The 18,449-nt window shown below is 34.9% G+C and overlaps 2 protein-coding genes across 3 annotated transcripts; one reads left to right on the top strand and one right to left on the bottom strand.

Moving 5' to 3' along the window:
• Positions 1 to 121: 121 nt before the first annotated feature.
• Positions 122 to 5,777, bottom strand: LOC148780040 (uncharacterized). The gene is made up of 5 exons (XM_088849690.1): positions 5,287 to 5,777; positions 4,652 to 4,790; positions 4,010 to 4,039; positions 3,700 to 3,868; positions 122 to 332 (listed from the first exon to the last, which is right to left on the bottom strand). The coding sequence occupies exons 1-5, from the start codon at positions 5,775 to 5,777 to the stop codon at positions 202 to 204; spliced, it is 960 nt and encodes a 319-aa protein (XP_088705816.1). The 3' UTR covers positions 122 to 201.
• Positions 5,288 to 18,334, top strand: LOC18446200 (uncharacterized). 2 transcript variants are annotated; one of them, XM_088848676.1, is made up of 4 exons: positions 5,288 to 6,479; positions 14,958 to 15,210; positions 15,503 to 16,654; positions 17,504 to 18,334. In XM_088848676.1, exons 2-4 carry the CDS (start codon positions 15,178 to 15,180, stop codon positions 17,951 to 17,953), a joined length of 1,635 nt encoding a protein of 544 aa, XP_088704802.1. In that variant the 5' UTR covers positions 5,288 to 6,479; positions 14,958 to 15,177; the 3' UTR covers positions 17,954 to 18,334. The 2 variants fall into 2 exon arrangements, with proteins under 2 accessions (XP_088704802.1, XP_020530405.1); XM_020674746.2 differs by lacking the exon at positions 5,288 to 6,479 and adding an exon at positions 13,624 to 14,067.
• Positions 18,335 to 18,449: the final 115 nt, after the last annotated feature.

The raw sequence follows: 18,449 nt of genomic DNA, 5'->3' as shown, positions 1-18,449 counted from the left end.
TAGAATTGTTCAAAATTTTTGGCAAAACTAATCCGAGTTGGCTAGTTCACTAATCGATAGGGATTCAGTAGATGACATGTTCACCTACCCGAACCGGTTTTTTAAAACGTAGTTTAGGTAAATGTGCATTTTGGAAAACTTTGATATTGCAAAAAATTCAACAGAGTCGTTTTTTTTTTTTTTTTTCCTAGACAAATAGACTCAATAAATCTTTGAAGACAAAAAAAGTAGTTGGGGATCCGATTTGAGCTTTGCCATCTCAGTCTCTGGTAAATTGATCCAAGCTTCCATGCCATCTCCAAACTGGTATCCATGAGAACCACCATGTCCTTCTGTTGGGAATTTTACGGAAGCATTAATACAATAATTTGAACAAAAAATAATAAAAAAAAGTAATTGGAGTGAAGATGAAGCAATATTTAACTATTTCATAGAAATAATTTTGATAACAAACAAATGTTATGGTCTTTAGAAACCATAACCTTCTTTTCTTACTTTCTTTTACATACAACAAAAAACCCCTGGATTCTAACTAAACTCCCTTTTTTTCCTACACTCTCACACACGCAAAACAGGAAACCTATACCCTATTTATAAGCCTCAAGGGCAGTTTGTTTTTACCACCGTATTACAAAGTTGAGATAGTCCTCTACAAAGTACATGCAATTTTTTATGCGTGCTCTCCTTTGATTTTTCGAGTGATGCAAAAAGGAAGATGCTCCATATATATTATGAAGGCGGTTTTTCACCGTCTTTTATTTAGGAGGTTTTAGAGAGAGAGAGTAAGGATGAGGTGGTGAGAGAGAGAGAGGTGGTTAAAAGAGAGTGAAGAGAAGGCGGTGAACAGAGAGAGCGACAAATTAGGATTTTAACATTCCATCTTAATTTGTCACTCTCATTATATCTCTGAACTGGATAAATTTATCTGTTGTAATTGTCTTTGTAAAAATGTCTGCAAGCTGGTCTTTCGTGTTGATAAATTTTGGCTCGATTTTTCTTTTTTCAGTCAGCTCCCTGATGAAATGATGTCGTATTTCTATATGCTTCAATCTGTTGTAAAACACTGGATTTTTTGTCATTGTAATGGCAGACATATTGTCACAGAAAATAGTTGTAGAGGTATTCTGTTTTTGCTGCAAGTCTGATAAAATTCTTCTGAGCCACACAGATTTACGTGATGCACTTATTGCTGATATATATTCGGCTTCTACAAATGATAGAGCCACAGTATTTTGCTTTCTTGATGACCACGATATCACTTTTGTGCGTAGACAGAATATATAGCCAGACGTGCTTTTTCGATCATCAATAGAACCTGCCCAATCGCTATCAGAAAATCCAACAAGATTAGTATTATTTTCATAAATATATTTGATACCATGTTTCTTTGTTCCCTGGATATATCTTAAAATCCTTTTTGCTGCTGCAAAATGCAATTTGCTTGGTTCATTCATGAATCTGGAACAAATATTGACTGCATGCACAATATATGGCCTTGTATTAGTCAAGATAAATTAAAGATCCCGCTGAGCTTCGATAAATCGATGCATCAACTTTTTCTACACCGTCATATTTTGATAATTTTTCATTCACTGCCATTGAAGTACTCACTGGCTTGCAATTTGATATTTTGAATCTTTTCAAGAGATCTTCAACATATTATTCTTGAAAGATAAATATTTCTCCATCTGACTGTTTTACTTGGATTTCAAAAAAATATTTTATAATTCCTAAATCAGTCATTTCATATTCTTTTATCATAGCTTTCTTAAATTCTTCCATCATTCTTTTGTCTGTACCAGTATAAATCAAAGCATCCACATAAAGGCATATAATTATGAAGGAATTTTCACTTCCCTTTTTAACATAAAGTGAAGGCTCACTTGGGCTCCTTTCAAATCCATTTTTTCGAAAATATTTATCAATTTTGTTGTTCCAGGCTCTTGGGACTTGTTTTAATCCATATAATGCTTTTTTCAGTTTATAAACTTTTTCTTCATTTCCTTTTTTGATGAAACCCAATGGTTGCTCAACATAAACTTCTTCTTCAAGTTCCCCATTCAGGAAAGCAGATTTACATCCAACTGAAAAACTAGAATTTTTAATTGGGCAGCCATGGCCAAAACAGTACAAATGGTTTTCATTTTGGCAACATGGGCAAAAGTTTCATTAAAATCTATTCTAGGTTGTTGTGAATAGCCTTTTGCCACCAGTTGAGCTTTATGCTTTTGAATGGACCCATCTTCATTATATTTGGTTTTTATAAATCCATTTCAAACCAATTATTTCTTTTCCTCTTGGGTGATCTACTAATTTCTTTATAACATAAATTTCTTCATTCATAGCATTTAACCAAATTTTTTCTTTAGCTGCTTCTTCAAAATTTTGTGGTTCACTAGAAAGAAAACAACATCACATGATTCATAAATATCTGAAAGAGACCTTACTTTTCTGGGAGGCGTCTCTGAATCTGAAGAACTTGAACTTGAACTTCCTTGTCTTGGACTTTCTTGACTTGGACTTGAAGGGCTTGGATGTGGACTTCTATTTGAATCATCATTTTCTAAAATTCTTGTTTCTTGGCTAAGGTTTTCATTCTAGTTCCATTCACTTTTCTCATCAAAGATAACATCTCTGGAAATTACCAATTTATTTGTTTTTTTATGGTAAAGATGATAAACTTTTGAAACTTCACTGTACCCAACAAAGATATATTTTTCACATTTTTCATCAAATTTTTCTTTGTCTTGAGAGGTTCTTTTTCCATAAGCAATACATCCAAAAACTCTGAAATAATTCACTTTTGGGTTTCTCTTATGCCATGCCTCAAAAGGTGTTTTATTTTGGAGGGATTTTGTAGGAAATATGTTCAGAATATAAACAACAGTTTAAACAACTTCAACTTAAAATTTATTAGGAAGATTTTTATCTTTCAACATACTCCGAGCCATTTTGACTATTGTTCTATTTCTTCTCTCTGCTACTTCATTTTGTTATGGAGTATAGGCTGCTGTCAATTCTCTTCTGATTCCATTCTTTTTGCAAAAAATCCAAAATTCTTTTGATGTAAATTTTCCTCCTCGATCTGTTCTCAAAGCTTTTAATGGCAAACCACTTTGCTTTTCTGCATCAACTTTAAACTGAGTAAAAACTGAAAATGCTTTCTGATTTTTGAGCCAAGAAATATAGCCACATCATTCTGCTGTAATCATCAACAATTAATAGAAAATACTTTTTTTTATTAAAGGTTTCTGTCTAAGTTGGTCCACAAATATCAGCATGAACCACTTCCAATGGAGCTCTAGCTCTCCAAGATGATTCTGAAAATGGTAAATGCCCAATTACCTTCACATATTTTTCTTTCTTCATTTATTGGTGGTAGCCCAATTACCATACCTTTCTAATTCATCAATTTCAAATTTTGAAAAATTAAATGCCCAAATCTTAAATGCCACAAGTAAGATTTATCAATATTTTCATAACTCAATGTATAATTTTCACATAACGGCATCACCATAGGAAAAATCTTATTTGGGGTTATTTTTACCTTGGCTATAATCAGTTTATTTTTCTTATCAATAATCACACATTCATCTCTATTGAAATTGACTGAATATCATTTTTTCATCAATTGACCAACACTTAAAAGATTTTGAGTCAAGCCAGGACCATAAAGAACATCAAATTAATTCAGATTACCTCCTTTTGGTTTTACTTTAATTATTTCTTTTCCGTCAACAGTTTGGAGCTTCCCATCACCGAGCTTGACTTGAGAAGTTTTTCTTTCATCAATCTCAATAAAGCTGCTTCGATTTCTTGTCATATGATTGCTACATCCACTATCCAGATACCAAATATCATGTGAATTCTATTGAACATTCATGAATAAATGAAACATATGCCTGTATTATTATTTTTCTCATAAAAATTTGCTTCATTTTTCTGTAGTTCATTTTTCTGTTGAAACCAACAATATCTTTGAGAATGATTGGGGCTTCTACATTTTTACATTTATATCAGCAATCCTTGGATTCATACCCTGATTTTTTGCAAAGAATACACTAACATTCAGATTTACTTTTTCCATCTGGATATTTGTGGCTATTGAAATTAATTCTTCCTCTTCCTTGGCTTTTGGAAAACCTTATTCTTCCATGACTTCTTTGATAATTTTGAAATGTCCCCCCTTTCTTTATTTTGTTCAATATTTTTCTTTACTGAAATTGTCATTTTTTACTGAAAAGCTTGTTCTAAATTCTGGCTTGAAAATCTGTTCATTCTTTGCTCATGTGATTCAAGAGATCCACTTAATTCTTGTAATGAAAATTTAGATAAATCTTTTGACTCTTCTATGGCACCTACAACATGGTCAAACTCTACAGGAAAGCTTCTCAAAATTTTCTAAATAATTTTTTTGTCAGGAATGTCATTTTCATAACATCTAACATGATTTATTATTCCAGCAACTATAGTAAGGAAGTTCTGAACGGTTTCATTATCTTTCATCATCAAATTATCAAATTCTCTCCATAAATTTTGGAGTTTGATAGAAATCACTTTTTTAAGATCCCTGAAGTTCATTTTTTAAAATATCCCAAGCTTCTTTTGATTTTGAAGCAATTTTTATTCTAGAAAAGATAATTTTACTTACATTTTGCTGGATGAAGAGAAGGGCTTTCACATCTCTCTTTTTCTTTTCCTTGAATTCATTCTGCTTTGCCGGCGACCACGAAACAAGTGTTGCTGCATCTTCTGGTACCGCATAACCTTCTTCAACAATACCCACAAATCTTGTGAGACAAAGAGAGTCTTCATTTGGAGACTCCATGAGTCATAATCTTCTCCATCTAAGAATTAAATTTTGAGTATAATTCATACCCAAGGTAGATGTCATTCGTAAAGTGGTCTTTTAGGAAGTACGAATCTAGGCTCTGATACCAAATATTGGGAATTTTGCAGAAGCATTGATATAATAATGTGATCGAAAATAATAAAGAAAAATAATTATGGTGAAGTGGAAGCAATATTTAATTATTTCATAGAAATAATTTTGATAACAAACAAATGTTATAGTCTTTAGGAACCAGAACTTTCTTTTCTAACTTTCTTTTACAAACGACAAAACCCCTGGATTCTAACTAAACTCCCTTTTTTTTTCTACACTCTCACGCATGCAAAACAGGAAGCATGTGCCCTATTTATAAGCAGGCGGTTCGCTTTAACGGCTGTATTACCAAGTTGAGATGGTCCTCTATATTATGAAAGCGGTTTTCCACCGTCTTTTATTTAGGAGGCTTTAGAGAGAGAGAGAAAGGATGAGGCGATGAGAGAGAGACGGTTAAGAGAGAAGAGAAGGCAGTGAACAGAGAGGGCGACAGATTAGGATTTAACACCTTCACCTTCCTGAATGGAAATTTCATGGCCACCCATTCCGGCCTTCCCCACCCAAAATCCATTTCATAAATCCCAAACCTACACCAACTAGTGAACCGAAGATTGTTCTTACTCCCACTGCACCGTTGACTCTGCAATGCAGCCTCAAACATACTTGCCATTATCTCTGGACTCTTTTGCATCATCACGATGGCATTGAGGTTCACGTTCGCAATCGCTTCTTTTAACCGCTGCTCCGGGCCTACCATATTCTCCTGTAACAGCCTCCATTGGAAGAGCAAACATGATGAAATTGTCGCAAGATCCTTCAAGCAAATTTGGCTCCATCCTTTTTTTATATATTCACCATGTGAATAGCCTTCCTGGGGAGCCCCACACAACATCAGAGCACACTCCTACAACAATGTTGAGGCGGCCATAACGCGCGGGGGAGCCTCCTGTAATGCTTTTTGTTTGAGTTTAGTGATCCCACTAGTTTCAAACACGAGGACCCTTGTGACAACATATTGATCAGGAACAGGCGTCACACTGGTGAGCTTCACTTGTGAGTTTGGGAAGGTGGAAGCCCCAAAAAAGCTTAGAGGATACATAAATAAATGCCCCACCTCCAATTTTTGTGTGTGCTGGAGCCAACATATGAGAAAGTATGCCATCGAATATGTTGGTATGTGTGTGTGGCCATGGGGCCTTTAAACATGCAATATTTCTCTCTCTTATAATTTAATGCTTATCACTAAAAAAAGGAGGCTTTTTAGAGAGAGAAAGTGCCGTTATCTAACGGCTAGAAAGTAACCATCCACTTCCCAGGATTACAGGGCCACGTTTTCTAAGAGATTTCAAGAGGAAACCGAACGTTGGAGAGCGACCTCCTCCATCCCTCTTTAAGAAGGGTTTCATGACCAAGGAGAGGAACACAAAAATTTATAGAGTTCTCATAGTTTTGGTAAAAGCCTGATCTCTACAATCCATGTCTCACAACACTGCTATTAATCGTGAGAGTGGGTCCTTCTCTTCCTTAAGATTTCAATATTGGTATCAGAGCCAAGTTGTGGAAGCGTGGTGGGCTCATAACCTACAGATCCCAGGTTCTATTTTTCATTTTTATTGGTGTTTTATCTTGATTTTAATTTACAGTAATTTTGATATTGTGCTTTACCATTCACGTATATGTTGTTGTAAATTTTTTGTACTCAATTTTGGCTCTCTACTGCTGTCGCTTGAGCTATGAATCAAAATTGCATGAGTCGTAAATTTTTCCATTGTTAACAATTTTTTGGTGCACGGTACTTTACTACCCGATCTTGACACTCATACATATTGGATAATGACGTTATTGATAATTTAACAACCTTGACACTCTTATTGATAAAGTTATTGACGAAATTATTGATTCATTGATTATTCATATATATCTTCTTTCCTTTCTTTTTTCCATAAACCTCTACTCTTAATTCACCTTCTTGCCTACGTGATTCATATATATCTTGTTGACTCATTGTTCTTGATTCGCATATATCTTATTGATAAGGATATTGACGCTGTATGATTCATTGTTCCTGTATGTAGCAAGTCGGTGAATGATAGGTAGGAGATCTCGTACATATCTGGATAGAAACTTAGCTCTTGGAGTGAATTAATATTTACCGAAGCGCGAATATATATAGATATATATTATTTATTTATTTTGAAAAGTCGTGCATATAGCAGCCACTCACCTTAACCACTTCGCCAAAGTGAAGTGGTAATTTTCTCTCTAATAATAAATTAAATTAAATTAAATTAAAGATAAAATTTGTTGCTTAATTTTAGAGAGAGAGATATAGAGTTATTGCTGTAATTTTAGAGAGAGAAAGAGAAAAAGACAAAAAGACACATAATGGTTGAATATCAGGTGGCTTGCCACCTTTCTTTCTTCCATATTTTATTGCTGAAATTTAGTGCATAATTTTATTGGATTATTGAAAATTGTTATGCCCACAACAACTATTCAACTAAAGGTTGTTATATCAACTGCATGATTTTTTTTTTTTTTTGTGAGTTGTAATTTAGGGATTTTCGACATATTTTATTTGCATAATAATTGTCACTGCATGGCATAATTATCATATGCTCTTGTTTCTTTAAGTTAGAAAACTTCATCAACTTGATTTTGTGAATTTTTCTGCTTTTTTTTTGTGATTATGCAATGCTATATTTTTTGTTGAAAATTATCAAATATCATTGTAGACTCTCTATCTTGTGCTAAGACATATTCACATATTTATGAAAATTATTCTTATGCAAGATTTGACATAAAAGTAGTTGTTGCCTTACTTTATTAATTTTTTGTTGCATCACAGCAGTGCGAACATAAGCTGTTCGAGAAAATTTTTCTTTGAAGTTGCAGCTCACTAAAAGTCGGCAAACTTATTGATTTAGCTGGTAGACAACATTTTCTTACATACAATTAAATTTGTTTTTGAACTTTTAGGTATTATCTAAAAATTTAAAATGGCATCTAAGCTAATCATGTCAGAATTATCCAAACTTGAAAAACTCAATGGGAACAATTTTTCCATGTGGAAAAGAAAAATTGGATATATTCTTTTTCAAGATATGGTAGATTATGTCCTGGAAACAGAACCACCAGTTTTAGAGCCTAATGCCAATGGTCATGCTAAAAGGCGACTTGAAAAAGGGTTAGAATATGACAAAGTAACTAGGACTGTTATGTTGAGCTTTATGGAAGATGATTTAATTAGAGTCTTTGAGGATTACACTACAGCTCAAAGTATGATAGGCGTCCTATCTGAAACGTATGGGACCACTTCTGCGACCCATATACAATTGTTGTAAGAAAAATACAATTCTTGCAGAATGAAAGAAACAGACTCAGTGACTGAGCATGTTAATAAAATGACAGTGCTCGCAAAGGACCTTGCTGCAGCTGGGAATCCAGTCCCCGATCGCATGCAAGTGTCCATTGTCCTTAACAGTCTTCTTCCATCTTGGGAGTCTGTTGTAATTGTATTGAACCATTCTGTACAGGGGATAACCATGTTAAATCTTCCCATGCGCTTTAGTATTTAAGCTGAGAGAAGATTGAGAAAGCAGTCAAATGAGCGTCACTTTGCCTAAAGTTCATCTTCTCAGATCCTCAAAAAACCTTTCAATTATCAGAAAAATAATAGGTATAAGGAATGAGAAAAAATTTTAAAAATCAAAAGAATAAGGTTGAGAAGACTTGTTTTTATTGTAAGAAAATTGGGCACATCAAGTTTAATTATCCTAAGCTGAAAAATAAAAGTAGGAACCAAAATAACATCCATGCTCGAAATAATCAAAATAAGAGAAATGACTTGATCTGTATAGTCCTAAAATCAATAGTTGTCGATCATGACTTAAGAAATTTGTGGGTCGACTCGGCCTCTACTCAACATGTCTCGAGTACCAAGGATGGATTCACAGAATTGAAAGAGATTGCAGAAGGTAACCAGCGGATTTATATGGGAAATAACACCCACTGTGATGTACTAGGTGTTGGTACTTTTAAGCTGTGTTTACCAGGATGATCAAATCTCTTATTGATTAATACATTGTATGCGCCCAATATGAGGTACAATTTGATTTCTGTCCCAAGGCTAGACGACAAGGGTTATGAAATAAGGTTCAGGCCTGGTCGGGTTACCATTGGGAAGCATTCTAGAGCTTTGGTGTACGGTACTAAAGTTGACAATTTGTACCGATTGAATATTAATGAAAGGTCATCATTTTCTAATTATATTGATGTTTCTTTTGATGCTTTTATGTGTATGGATGATCCACATTTATAGCACTTAAGATTAGGGCATATAAATAAAAACAAAATGAATCAAATGATTAAAAGAGGCTTGCTCCCCAATTTAGAAGAAATTGTGCAACATGCAAGCCACGTATATCTGGTAAATTGACGAAGAAGCCTTTCCCTAAAGGTAAAAGGTCTAGTGAACTACTTAGTATCGTTCACTCTAATATATGTAGCCCATTAAATGTGAAAACACATAGAGGTATAAAATATTTCATAACATTTATAGACGATTATTCACGTTATGGATATGTATACCTAATTAGTAAGAAATCAGATGCATTAAAAACATTTAAAGAATATAAAGTGGAGGTAGAAAATCAGTTAAGTATGCATATTAAAATTATTCAAACAGATAGGAGAGGTGAATATTGCTCCGCCTTATTTTTTGAATTTTGTAAGGATCATGGTATAACTCACTAAACAACTATGTCATATACACCACAACAAAATGGGGTAGCTGAAAGGAGATATAGAACTCTAATGGACATGGTTAGGTCCATGATGAGCCATTCAAATTTCTCATTTTTTGGGTGAGGCTCTCAACACTGCAATATATATCATTAATCGTGTTCCAACTAAATTTATAGAATTGACCACATATGAATTATGGACAGGTCGAAAACCTGACCTTACTATCTTGAAAGTTTGGGGTTCTTGGGCACATGTGCTTATACCACTACAAAACAGAGATAAATTACAAAGTAAAACTATAAAATGCTCTTTTATAGGTTATTCAAAAAATTCTAAAGGGTATATATTCTATAACCATAATACTAGATTATTAGTAGAGAGTCGTGATGCTCATTTCTTAGAAAATATAGATGATGAAAATATTTTAAATAAGCCTATTGACTTACATGAAATTGATAAAGATAAGGGTCTGGAAGACCCTGTTTCTCAAACTCCCTCTACATTTGGTAAGAATGATTCAATTGAATCAAGTATACTAGATAAGCCTAAAAGAACTAGAGCCTCACCTACGACTTTAGAAGAATTTTATATATTTATAAATGAAGATAATTACTCTTTAATGATTGATGACACAATAGATGAACCTCGTAGCTATAGTGAAGTTATTAGCTCACATGACGCAGCTAAGTGTACTCAAGCCATGGAAGATGAACTTGATTCTATTAAAAGAAATCAAGTCTAGGAGTTGGTTGACATCCCTAAAGATATAAAAGTCATCGGTTGCAAATGGGTCCTAAAGAAAAAACTTAATGCAAATGGATCCATTGATAAATATAAAGCTAAGTTGGTAGCTAAATGATTACCCAAAGGGAGGGCATAGATTATGTAGAAACTTATTCTCCAATAGCAAAATTGTCATCTATTAGGATCATCATTGCATTAGTTGCATATTATGATCTAGATTATTTCAGATGGATGTCAAAATAGCTTTCTTAAATGAGAATTAAAAAAAAATATTTACATAAAACAACTAGAAGAATATGTAATTAAAGGCCAAGAGGACAAAGTATGTAAACTTAAGAAATTGTTATATGGTCTAAAACAGTCTTTTAGGCAATGGTACTTTACTTTTCATAATGCAATCATTGAAATTGGTTATATAGCCTGAAAGTTAGACCATTGTGTATGTGTCTGAAATAGTGGAAGCAATTTTGTTATATTGTCACTATATGTGAATGATATTTTGATAGCCGGTAATGATATTGGCATGATTAACCATACTAAATCATGGATAAGTTCCCATTTTGAGATGAAAGATATGGGAGAAGCCTCATATGTATTGAGCATTAAGATAACAAGAGATAGGGTTCAAAACTTCGATGTTTATCTCAAGAAAATTATTTAGAAAGTGTTTTAAAGATATTTAAGATTGAAAATTGCAAGCCTATAGATACACTTATTTGTAAAGGCATGAAATTATCAAAGAAAATGTATCCATTAAATGATAGTGACAAAGCTGAAATGGAAAAAATTTCATATGCTGAAGCTGTAGGATGCATAAATTATGTCATGTTGTGTACAAGACCTGATTTGAGTCATGCATATGGTCTTATAAGTAGATTTCAGAGTAATAATGAGATAACTCATTGATACTCAGATATATTCAAAAAACTAAAAATTATAGGTTGTGCTTCCAAGCTGACAACTTAGAGGTTACTGGGTACTGTGATGCAGATTTTACAAGAGACCCAGATGATAGAAAATCAACCTCATGAATTGTATTCCTCTTTGGAGGTGGATGTATTTCTTGGTCTAGTAAAAAACAAGGTTGTGTAGCTCGGTATACTATGGAAACCGAGTGTATTGCTTGTAGCATTGCTACAACTTATGTCATCTAGATTAAACGCTCCATAAATGATTTAAAGCTGGATATAGCCGACGGACTTGTTAAATTTTTTTATGATAATCAGGCTACTATTTCATCAATTAGAAATGGAGCTTATAGTTCCAAGGGTAAGCACATTGATATTTATGATATTATTGGAAAGAATGAAATAGATGTAAGTTATTTGCATCTTCAGATATGATTGCAGACCATTTAACAAAAGGATTGAGTACAGAAATATTATCAAAGAATGTAGCTTTGATGGGACTTAGAAATATTTAAGTTAGGAACTCCCAAATGGGATATTTTTTTATGTTTTGGTCATAAAAGGAAAAACCGTATTAGCGTGAAAAACCATGACATAACTTTGGATTTTTTTTTTTATGAGATGTATAACCGCACTTGCGTGAAAGCCTCATAACAAAAATATGCACATAAATGTTAAATTCATTAAGTAGAAAAGACTTTATGATATTTCAATATATCTGGCCCTCATGGCCAAGTGTGAGATGTTGGTACGTGTATGTAGCCATGGGGCCTTTAAACGTGCGATATTTCTCTATCTTATAATTTAATGTTTATCACTAAAAGAGGGAAGCTTCTTGGAGAGAGAAATTGGCGTTATCTAACGGCTAGCAAATAACCACCCACTTCCCAAGATTACAGGGCCACATTTTCTCAGAGATTTCAGGAGGAAGCCGAACGCTGGAGAATGACCTCCTCCATCCCTCTTTAAGAAGGGTTTCATGACTATGGAGGGGGACACAGAAATTTACAGAGTTCTCATAGTTCTGGTAAAAGCCTGATCTCTGCAATCGATAGTCTCATCTCTTCCCTCAAGATTTCGACAGAATAAGCATCACAGATAGCATGGTTGAAGCACATCACCAACGACACACCGCCACAGCAGAAGCGGCTAACTTATACTATTAAGACGACAACCTCCCTTGGGGGCGATCTGAATGGATCTACAAGCGATAGTTTGTGCAACTCGTTCACCAGAGTGTGGTTTAGCAGCTCGCATAGCTTCCCCTCAACCTCTGCTTCTTTAAACTCGACATCCTCATCGTTGCACTCAATATAAGCCGCACTGCCATCGTTGCCGAATACAGTCCCAAAGACCGGGTAAAAAATAATTAAAACATGGGGCAATGAATTCTTCAATTTGCAAGCATAGTCTTCTGATTCTCCCTTTTTCGTGCTCTCATGAGGTAAAGAGTAAAAAAGGGTAAAAAGAATATAGACAATTGGAATGAATTGATCTATCAAGGAAGGGTTCAAGCGATGGCGGTGAGGAGGAGTTTCAGAAGATGGTTGATGGACAACAATCAAATATATATATATGAGCTCCTGCATGGGTACGTGGTGCGAGTGAAAGTTTGGACGTGCACGTAGTGCCCTCCAAGATGCTACAATATTTTCGTTCATAGGCCTAAAAGCTACCAACTATATGATTTTGGTCAGATGGTTGAGTGTATTTCTGTCTATACATCTTGATTTTTTTGTTGTAAAAGCTTGTTCGATATGAAATTTGGAGGCTAAATATGCCTCTTCTCCCTCCCTTTGCAACTACCTCGATCCCCATACGAGTTGGTAACTGATCACATATGCTACCACCACATCAACATAGATGACGGGTATAAATTTTGATAGAGTAAAATAACAAACCAAGATTCGTGTGGTGGATTCCATATAGTTCGAAAAAGACTCTTATGATTATCTTATATCCAACAAATCCAATAAAAATATAAAAAAAATAATGACTAAACTGTTCCTACATTATGTAAGGGTGTAAAATATTTTTTAATATTTTTATTGGGCGAATGTGGTGCGTTGTGTATACGCCCAAAAGTTCATGCTTATCTATGATAAATTAACAATGAAAAACTATTACATGCCCTCAACCATCAGATTTTTTATCAGACTGTCGTTACGTAAGTGAATTACTGGAGCATTCCTCTCATGGGCATTTGATCGGGGTGATGGCCCATATTTTGTGGCTTCTAATATTTGTCAAAAAAAAAAAAAAAAAAATTATGATATTGAAAAGGAAAAATATTCTACTCTGGTACTCAAATATATCGTCTACTTACATGCTAAGAGATGCAACCAAGAGTACTAATCTAGTTGGGTAAACTTTTATTTATTTTATTTTATTTATCTAATTATAAACCTACCTGTAAGAGATGCAACCAATAGTCCTAATCTAGTTAGGTAAACTTTTAATTTTTTTACCTAATTATAGCCCTACTTATGGGATTTTCTATGGGATGAGGAATATTATAAAATACTATACAGTGGGAGCACCTACGTAACCCTTTAGTTTTAGTCACTATCAAATCCTGGGTTTTAACCAGTAAAACTAGGGTTTTGGTCGAAGGTTTCCTGGTAGTGTTAGCAATGTAGCACGGAGGAGAGTGCTTGTGAAGCCGGTGCTAATTCCAGGGTTTTAAGTGGTCTAAAATATTGGGTTTTGTTTAATATGTTACAAAGTAAGTCATGGAGGAGCGAGGATATTAGAAATTCTAAAATCCTATTCCCAGGCTTAAAGGTGCGTACCATATTGAAAGATGGTTGCAATGAAACTCAAGTTGTTTATTGTTGAAAGGCAAGAAAAATATGTTTTTCTTTTTCTTTTATTTTATTCGAATCATCAATTGGTTATCTAATTGCTCTTTTATTGCTAAAGCTTAATTCCTTTTACTGTCTTTATTTATGGGTTTATAGCTAGTGAAGTTTGGTGGTTTCCTTCGTTTAAGGATTTTTTGGATCTATGATGCATTTTCCATTTATGTACTTTATTAGGTATTTCAAAAATCAGTTAAAATGCATTTTCCGTTTATGTACTTTTTAAGGTATTTCAAAAATCAATTCTCAGGTTTTTTTTAATTCTTTTTAAATTTTAGTCATGGTCTTTGTGGATAGTTACGAAAATGGGGCTTTACCAGTTTATGAAGATTAGAAAGGAATTTTTCTGGATGTTTTACGTAGTGAGTTTATGTTTGTCATAGTTACAGTTAACCATTAATTGGTTTTACAATTTATTGCAAATGGTAATGAAGTCAGTTTGTGAAGGAGATATGGTATCCCTTCAGTTTTTTTTTTTTTTTTACTAGTTCAGTGTTGGAAATGCTACTTCATATCAAAGCATGAGTTTGGGTTTTGTTTTTTATATCATATTGTCTCTGTGGAATATAAATAGATTTTATTTAAATTAATTTCCTTATCGTGTTCGACAAATAGCCATGGAAACAATTCCTTGCACCCTGACAATGACAAGTTAAAATTTAATGTGTTTGCATTATTCTTTTTCTTGAAAATTCTTTTTCTTCTCTTGATATTGAATAGTTACAAGAGATTCATCACTTTGCTCTTGAATGGTGTTATGAAAATTTTAATGGATATTCACTTAACTTTGTCAAGTGTGTTTTTATGGGCTAGGAGAGAGAGTGACTGAATTTGATCGTCTTCAATCCGCTCTCAATGGAGAGTCAGCTGTGCTGTTTTGAGAACATCTATATTTAAACCCTTGGAAGAGCATGCTGCTAAATTTGAGCAAGAAAAACTAGATGTGATGAGAGGGATCGAAAGAGGCTTAATTTGTCCCTGTCCTTGAGGGCAATTGAATTGACACTCAAATGTCACAATTGAAGAAACAGTCATGAAAGGGCAGGGAGAACCAGAAACACCTAAGGTTCGTATGATTCACTTTCTTGGCTTTGCATTGTCTCCAAATGTTATTAGTATTTCATCATTTCCTGCTGTGGTTGTCACACTCTCCTCCCTCAATCTGTGTCCATCACTTCATCAAATAGACATAAGCCTAATGGACCACGGTTTTATATAGTCTATTGAATATGACGTGTTTTCCTTTATTTTAGTGTACAAGTTGTTAGTAACTCAACCTAGCTATAAAGATGCATCTCTCCTTGTGCCTCATGTTATCATTCATTTTCTGTTTATTCTTCTCATCACCTCATTTGCAGGCTTCAAGTGCTTCCAGATTGGCATCACCTCAACATTGGCATACAGATGGAGCTAGTTCAGATAAGCTCACCATAGATCACAATATAGACACACTTATTAGATGCTTCAGAAAATCTCATATCAGTTACTTTCAATTGCGCCGTATAATGATTGATATGGAATCATCTAACAAGAGCCATGAAGTTATAAAGAGAGCAAAGAGTATGTTGGCCACAGAGTGGGACTATGAGTTGGCTGCATTAATAGAAGCAGATGCTAAGAGTGATGAAGTCATTGCCAGATTGGAAGTGCAGCTCTCAAAGCATGATGCACTGCAAACTGAAGTAGTAGAGGGGGCTGCACAAAGTGTGAGAAAGTGGGTTGAAGAAAAGGAGGCAGCCTTAAATGCAGCTCAAAAGCATGTCGCTACTTTGTGTAACTTTTTGAAGGAGGCTCAATGTGAGATAGATAAGGCAAGATCAGAGGCATCGAGGGCACAAGAGGAGGAATTGAGAGCACAAGCCAAGGTTGACGATCTAAGTCATTATTTAAGGGAGACACAAGAGGAAGCATCTAGAGCAACTGCTGAGGTTAAGGAGGCTCACTGTCAAAGAGAGGCAGCTCAAAAGGAGGCATTAAGGGCAAAGACCAAAGTTAAGGAGATGGGCTTTCAGATATTGGCAACTCAAAAAGATTCATCAAAGGCACAAGCCAAAATTAAGGAGATGGGCTTTCAGATAGAGGAGGCTCAAGCAAAGGAACAAAGGGCATTGGCCATGGTTAAGCAGGTGACCAAGGTGGCCCAAGTGGAGGCCTCGAGGGCTCAGGCTGAAATTCAGGAGGCACATCGTCAAATAGAAGGTGCGCGAGCAAAGGCCTCGGCGATGCAAATAAAGGTTGAGGGGGCGCAATGTGAGACAAAGGCAGCTCATGCAGAGGCATTAAGAGCAAAATCCGAGGTTAAGAAAGCACAAAGTGAGACAGAAGCGATACGAGCAGAGTTGTTAAGGGCACAATCTGAGGTTAAAGAGGCGCATTGTGAGATGGAGGTGGCACAAGCAGATGCATTAAGGGCTCAAGCTGAGGTTAAGGAGGCACTCTGTCGGATAGAGAAGATGCAAGATGAGGCATCAAGAGCACAGGACGAGGTTGACAGGCTTAGGAGGGAGCTTGTAAGTGTTTGTTTTACATATTTGCAGGAAATGGAATAAAATAATAATACAAAGGATATAAAAAATTTAATTAATTGCTTTTACATTTTTTGAAGGAAATGTTTAAATACTAAAAGAAAAAGTATTTGGGGGAGTCGGCCGACTCGCCTGTTTACCTTTGCCCCTGAAACCCAAAATTTTAGGGTTAGCTAATTTCAATCATGAAGATGAGGATTCAATTTCCAAAAAAAAAAAAAAATGAACCATGAAGATGAGGATTTTCTTTATGAAAAATAAAGATGGTGTATTTTGAGTTTTTATTTTTATTTTTTTTCCCACGATCTATTTTGGTTTAGTGGAGGCACCATTTTTTGATGTCCATCTTAGAAAAGGATGTTTGATGCATGAAGAGACACAAAAATAGGTGAATCTGACTCACCATCACTGGATCCATATGAAAAATCCATCTGATTATGGCAATACGTGGTCATAGGTAGTCATGGTTCCGTAATGGGTTGAAGGGTGATCTTGGGAAAGGTGCTCATTTATAACATTTCACTCTTTAAGTTGTTTGTCTCACATTCCATCGTCATCTAACCCATTGGTGACGTGGTGATGACCCTTATTACCATGTCTACAGTGTTACACTTATTTGAATTTGACACTTTTACGTCATAGGCCTGTATAATTGAAGGAATGAATGAGTTAAAACAGAAAAAAGTGAAGTTATCACTGACAAAGTGAGTCCACTGTTCTGAAATCACCTAATATTTGAGTAAGCTTGAATCTAGCAACTCCAATCGAGTCAATTTGACTTCTTAAATATGGCAATCAACTGCATTATTGATCTAAGATTTATTTTCTTTGCAGAAGAATGCAAAGAGCCAAGCAATGTGGGTCAGCTGCATAGATCACATCAGCCTCATTGCCGAACACAAGGGCCAGAACTCAGCATTATGCCATGCTCTTGCTTGCTCAGAGGGCAGATTGGGGACCCATTCAAAGAGCCGAATTCTTTCTATGAGTGAGACACAACAAGCCATACTGAGCTCACCAACCCACAATAGTGAGGAAGAGGGTCCATCTTCTTCAGTGCCTTCAAGTGAAACCCAAGTGGTAGACCATTCTGTTGCCATTTTGCCTGAATCGATGCCTCATTTGCTTTATGATCAAGGTTACTCTCAAGATATTAGAATGGAGGCCTTTTTTCCTAAGTCAATCCCTCATGTTTTTGAGCATTATGGTGACTCTCAAGGTATTGCATTGGAGGATATTAGCTCTGAGTCCTCTTCCTTGGGGAAGAGGAAAAGGGCTAATTAACCATATTACCTTGTCTTTTTTGCCTAAGTATACCATAGTCTAACTATCCAATGGATTACAGTAATGTGCCACCCATAATTACAGTTCTTTGGTAGGGGATTAATTGGAATAATGACTAGAGACAGGGTCCAGTTAATCTACAACCCATTCCTCAATTGGAAGCAGTGGATATAGCCTTGGGATGTCATATAGCATTGTCCATTGGACTATCTTATTTTGAGAGTAGAATATACTTCTTTGTTTCTTTACAATGGTTCAAACTTTTGTATCTGAATTAGATACTTCACTAGTTTTGTACATATATATGCTTTGTATCTGACTCATATACTGTACATTTTGTACATATATATTTGCATAATATATTATTTTCGTCATTGATCACAAGTATGCCTCAATAACATTGGGATATCTTTCTTTTATTGTAGCATATTTTCCCTTTATTTTCAAACAATTGAACAGAACATCGTCTATCTAAGATATGTTGCATGTTTTTCGC

Source organism: Amborella trichopoda, chromosome 10 (assembly GCF_054954075.1).
Source record: "Amborella trichopoda isolate Santa Cruz 75 chromosome 10, AtrichopodaSantaCruz75HAP2 v2.0, whole genome shotgun sequence".
Lineage (NCBI taxonomy): Eukaryota > Viridiplantae > Streptophyta > Magnoliopsida > Amborellales > Amborellaceae > Amborella > Amborella trichopoda.
The sequence above is the reverse complement of the archived record's forward strand: the minus strand, read 5'-3'. Positions and strand labels throughout refer to the sequence as shown.